At 42.9% G+C, this 6000-nt stretch overlaps 1 protein-coding gene across 1 annotated transcript in view; it reads right to left on the bottom strand.

Moving 5' to 3' along the window:
- The window catches only part of GABRR1 (gamma-aminobutyric acid type A receptor subunit rho1), a 41147-nt gene extending 35424 nt beyond the window's left edge, over positions 1-5723 (bottom strand). Inside the window, exon 1 of the mRNA XM_026093426.2 lies at positions 5500-5723. Coding sequence (XP_025949211.1) covers positions 5500-5621 — 122 coding nt within the window. The 5' untranslated portion in view covers positions 5622-5723. The remainder of the gene's footprint in view (positions 1-5499) is intronic.
- Between the last annotated feature and the right edge of the window lie 277 nt (positions 5724-6000).

The raw sequence follows: 6000 nt of genomic DNA on the forward strand, positions 1-6000 counted from the left end.
AAAGAAAAGGAGGAAAGGAGATGGAGCTGAAAGGAGGCACGAAGGTGAAAGGAGGAAAGGGAAAGCAAGTTACCAACAGAGGAGGTGGAGACAACACAGTTGCACTGGCCTCAAGCCCACACTGGGCCTCTTACTGCTCTTGTGATACCCAGTGCTGCCAAAGTGTATGCTGATCTTAAAAAACAGTGCCTTGGGACCTGTGGGTGCTCAGCGCCCCGCTGGATCTGGCTCACTACTGACAATGTTGCTCATATGGGCAATGCTTTTATGGGGCATTTCACAGGCTTATCTTGCACTCTGAAGATCTGCTGTAAAGACAGCTTGCATTACTAAGTCTTCCTCATGCGAATAAATACTTTCAGGATCAATCCTTAGCATAAGATACAGGAGCAAAACTCTAGGACTAGAGAGCAAATAAAGGATTACTGGAAGGTAAAGAAAGAATTCCTCTTAGGGCTCTAGGATGAGTTTATAAGGCCAGAGAAGGCATCTGAAGGGCGAGAACTTACAACAAATTCTACACGTAGGAGGCAGCTCCAGTGAAGGTACCAGAATAGCCATGTGAGATTTACAGACTGCAGACAGCTTGCAGACAACATGGCCAGGTACAGATGACCTGATAATACAGAAGTCCTATCTGAATTTAACAAAAGCAAGGGAATGTAATTTTAATGTTGTAAAAGTTCAGCAGGATGTTGAGCCTTGGAGAAAGGACGAGGAAGGAACCATGGCCATAATGATGCAGGGTATCTCCCATCTGTTAGAGTGTCATTAATTGTAATAACATCTGAAAATGTTATCAAGAGAAAGATCTTTTGCTGACAGAGACCTTCTGATAACAAGCCAAGGACTTGTTGTAGAGGATGTCATTCAACTATTGTAAAAGATACCTCTTACTTACAGAAACAAGGACAGGCAGCACTAGAGGAGCAGAAAATCAGCTGCTATTTGGAGAAGAGATTGAGGTAAAATGATTATAATATGGACGGAGAATGGTAGTGACATGGCTAAAAACCAGAAGTGAGTCTCTTAGCTAAGATTAAACAAACAAGATCCATAAATCTTGTACAGTGAAACCTCTTCTATTGAGTGTCATTTGTCTGAATAGTGGTTATAATGCTGGCTGGGGAGATTTTAGTGTTAAAAGAGAGCTTTTTTCCTCTTCACTTGGCTCTGGCAGAACAACCTGGGCTCAGCTCCAGGCTGGTTCTTTTCCTATTGCTCATCTTCTGTAGTGGTAATGATTCTGTAAGTCTAATTAGCAACACAGACTTTGGCCTTTTGGTTGGTTGAAAGACTCGTGACCTTTAGACTACCCTTCTGGTGCCCCCTGGGCAGCCTGGTGGCTTTTCAAGAGATGAAACATTTGGGAAAGCAGCAGACAGCCGCCTTGCTGATGCCCTGGATCTCAGCTCCTTCCTGTACGAGCTTTGGCACTGTGGAGTTAGCAGGAGTAGAAAGCTTTGCAAACCCTGCACGATCTGCACACAGCTGACTGCAGACTGTGAACAGGTCTGTAAGATGAGAACGGTTTTATTTTTGTACTGCTGTTCTCTGAAGTGGAATTCCTTTCATGCAACTTGTCCTGGAGATTAGCAAAAATCAGTAGTTGATTATTTGACTGGCACACAGACATTTTTAACGATGAATTAGAATATTAGAGGGCTCTGTAGTAAGTCCCTTGCATTAAAGCTAGCTACATTGCCACTTTCACTGTGACCGTACACATACTCAGACCAACAGTTATTTGCCATTGTCTTGATAGGCTTTGCATTGTGTTCCAAAGCCTCATCAGCCTTTAATTCAAGAAATTATTCAGGACCTTTTGCATAATTCCTGTCATGTCAAACCAGCCTCAAATGGCAGTGTTGCATGTGTGAACTCTGGTGGGGTAAAGCATGCTTCTCAGCCCATCCTTCTTCAAGGCCATTCTGTTTCATGCTGGAATAGCTACTTTGTAGTACCTGCAGTGCCACAATTTGTGACAGAGATGGTGTCTGACCCTGCAGACCACACTGACCCTCTCTATCAGCAGGGCTGCCAAGGCTGTGGGGACAATTGGATTTGGGCAGGTGAACAGGCAAGCCCTGGGGATGAAAACTGTTGAGCGAACGGTGAGTTTTTATTTGAGAACAGAGTTCAGAGCAGTTGTGAGTCTTCTGGAAGAAAATAACACTGGTGGAGTGGCACCATCAAAAGAAAAAAGCTAAACTCCTTTGCATTTCCTCCAACAGCTACACCACAAGAATCAGGAGCAAAGCTGGGCACATCTCTTAAGGACAGAAGGAAAATAGCAGCACAGCCTAGGCAGCAGGTATCTACAGCATGTACCTGCACTGGTGGATGGCTTTGAGCTCTAGGAGCTGGGCAAGCGGATGCCCCTAAAAGGCTTCTGGAGGCTAGAAAGGCCACGGGTGCAAACTAAGCCAGCCCTGAGCATGCTGTTGTGGTGTGGCGCCAGCCTGGCCACCATGTTTTCCACTTTGGATGGATTCTCCATATCAACCCACGCAGCTAATGTTCATGCAGGCCTCTCTGTGCCCCCAGGTGAGCCCTGTGGCTTCTTCAAACAGTTTTAGCCAACGGACAGAGGCTTTGGTGAACAGATGGGTTGGACCCTCTTGGTCCTTGCCTCAGGCCTTATGGAATAAGAGATAATAGTGCTCAGTGAGGAGTAACACAGCAAATTATGGTAACTTCTACAGAATGAATATTCCAGGCTGAGTCTTGAAGAAAGGAGAAAGAGTGTTAACACCAAAATATTCTGGAGCAGTCTTCACTACAAGCTTCTACTTCTGATGTTTTATAGGATCCCCCCTTGTCCTGTTTTTCTCCCAGGATCTAATTTTGCAATGGAAAAAGGCAAGACTGAAATGCAAAGGGATACTGCCTACTTCAAAATTGCCTCATGTAATCAGCATCTTAACGCTGATCCCACATGTGAGGGTCCTACATGTAAATGCAAAGAGGACTTGCTGTACTTGTAGGATGAGGGCCCGTGTCCTGCAGCACAGGGATGCCTGGTCATCCTGGGCAGACATGATCTCCCACTGCAGGGCTGCAAGGAAGACCATGAATGCAGTTCCAAGAGGCCAACAGGAGTTACTCTGCCTACAGCACCTACGTGAGCGCTGTAGAAATAGTGTGCCCAGTTCTGCTGTTGACTGTGCAAAAGCAATGATGGGACTGAGGAAAAGAAGCAAAAGATTGAGTCAAAGGAAGGAATGTTTGGGAAACATTCTACAGTGAGAAATTTAAGAAGCTTAATCTTATGAATGTGTCTAAGAGAAGATGAAAAGGTGGCTTGATCTATCTATAAACACTCGAATGGAGAAGAGACAATCTAGCAGAAAACAGGACCAAGTAGATGGAAGCAGAAGTTAAAAAAAAAAAACCCACTTTTAATCCTGTTCTGAATTTATCTGACATTGAGGATAATTGTCAGAAGTTAGTGGCACAGTGTACAAATTATATGGAAGACTCTGTTGCTTGTGTTAAGCAGGAAATCAGATAGATATCCCCAATGGTCCTTCTTGACCTTAGAAAGTATAAGGCTGGTAAAATTAATGGTCTGTCTTGGCCTATCACATCACAGGGTGAAATGAGCACTAAAGCGGGCACCACGCTCCTGGTGGGCAATGCTACTGCTAGGCACCAGGGCTGCTTCCCTCCCTCCATCAGCCCTCCTGGCTATAGATACTGCCTGCCACTATGGCTGAAATAGGCCAGACATGACCTCTCAGGCCAGCCTGGCTGCACGGAGAGGGCAGTGGACCTGGCTCAGGACTGCCTAACAGGGTCATCTTCTTTCACAGGAGCGGCTCCAAGCCCTGGTCACCATAGTGTGTCTTGTTCTTAGAACAATTCAGACCAAGTCATCTAATATCCTCTATTTCCCATGTGCATATAGACAGGCAGGATCACCATGAGGTAGGATCTGGACACAGCTGAAGGGGTCCTACATCTGCGTAGGTGAAGAAGTAGTTCCCATGTGAACTGAATAGCCTTTTTTGTCCATTTTTGCATATTTTTAACACTTCCTTCTGCTGTGATTTATTATATTGCTACTTAATTGCACAAACACTTTAAAGTGTTTGGAGCAGGAGAAGTTTGTGTTAAAAATGCTAGACAAGAAAATGGCTGTGTTCTTTTGTGCTGGAAACTTTTCAGTTCGAGTTGTTATACCTGCTCCTCACGCCTTAATTTTGCTACTGTCAGCTTATCACCTCTGCTGCCACTCGCGTGAAACCTCAATTAAGATAAAAGTTTCATGGCTGTCTCACAACAGTATGGTCTGTGGTAACGTATCCCCTGTGGGCTAATCACGAACAGAGCAACTGCATCCATTTTGCCAGTCATACCTCCACTAAGGTGGCGTCATTGCTGAAGCCATTTCATACGTACAAGATGGCTCGTGAACCCCCCAGGGCTAACTATGACACTGCAATTGCTCTATAACATAGCCCTGTCTTTCTCTTCTAAGCCATAGGTGCAAGGGGCTATTGGAAAGTATATAGGCACCATGCTTTCCTCCATTCCACCTTTTGATCATTTTTCCTGAAGGCAAACACTCCATCATTTCTATTGCAGGGCACTTTACGGTGTTGGTGTTGAGTAGGAGTCACTAAAGGACACAAACAGTGACTAGAGCAAAGCAGAAACTACAGAGTTCAAGTTTGTGACAAGCAGAAGTAAATAACATTTAAAAAGTGATTCCATCTAAATATGCCAGCTATATCTCCCCCCAAAAAGATTTTTCCTCCAGATACACTGTGTGATGTCCCTGAATTTAAAAATCCTCATATAAAATTCCAAATATTCTCCAAATAGGATACAAGTAATCAAAACTCAACATGAAACAGTTCCTGTAGCAAAAAATCTTTCTCGAATGAAAAGCTTTTAAAGTGGCTGTTTGCAAGACAGTGGGAGGAAAAATTTCACATAGCTTTTTTGAGAGTGAGAAGAGAGAGGGAAGGGAAGTATAGACTGAATATTTGATCTTCATTCAGTGGTCTGAATGCTCTTTTTCTGTTTCCTCTGCTAACTGACCATAGCCTTGAGGTTTGCAGAAAGACTGGCATTTTCCCCCTCAAAAGTACTATAAAACAACCAATATGGGAATAAGAAAATAAATTCTGAATCTTTTCATATCAGATCCCCAGTGAATCTCAGTCAATACAACAATCATTGACCTAAGCTTCCTATCCACTCTCATGTAAATACTCTACCAAATTTAACCACAATAAATATAATCCAATGCTTCTTTTTTCCACCATTCCAAACTTTGAAACACTTCACAAAGCCAGATTTTGGGGGGGAAATGGTTTTCACTGTAGAAAATGCATTAATACTTATTCATTGGCAAAAACAGCTAAAGAAAATATTTTAAATCACAATCTGCACATGCAAACTCCAGCTTTCTCTTAGACATTATATGTTGACCTGAAACATTACATTTGTCCAAATAGCAGAAACCTGATTGTAAAAAATGAGACTCACCTGCCTTTCTTGTATACCTCATGTATTTCCTTGCCTTGTCGATGGGCTCTGCATTCAGTGAATAAAACCCATCCCCACAACAGCAAGAAGATGCTAAAATGCATTTTATGGACAGTCAACATGATGCTTTAAGGTTCTGTATCCAGAAATAGTCCATACAGGAAGAAGAAAACCAAAATGTAGACTCTGTTTCTCTTTTTAAGACATTATCGGTCTGATCGTTATTGGAAGGATGTTTACTCATACAAAAAATCATCCTGCAGTATTTAATCTGGACAGTGGGGAAAGCAATTTCCACTAAACCTATAAATCCCTCTACGTCAGATGGCAGGGATTTTCTAGCAGTGTTGAATTCATGTATTCTCAGAGAACAATTATTTTTTGTCCAAACAGGCTATTTTATAAATTAGTTTAAACTGAACCCTTTTCAAGTACCTGTGGAAAATGGCATATATGTGTATTTCTGTCTGGTTAACGAAAGTAGTGCAGTTGGTCAGACCA

The sequence above is a fragment of the Dromaius novaehollandiae genome, chromosome 3, assembly GCF_036370855.1.
Source record: "Dromaius novaehollandiae isolate bDroNov1 chromosome 3, bDroNov1.hap1, whole genome shotgun sequence".
Classification (NCBI taxonomy): Eukaryota; Metazoa; Chordata; class Aves; order Casuariiformes; family Dromaiidae; genus Dromaius; species Dromaius novaehollandiae.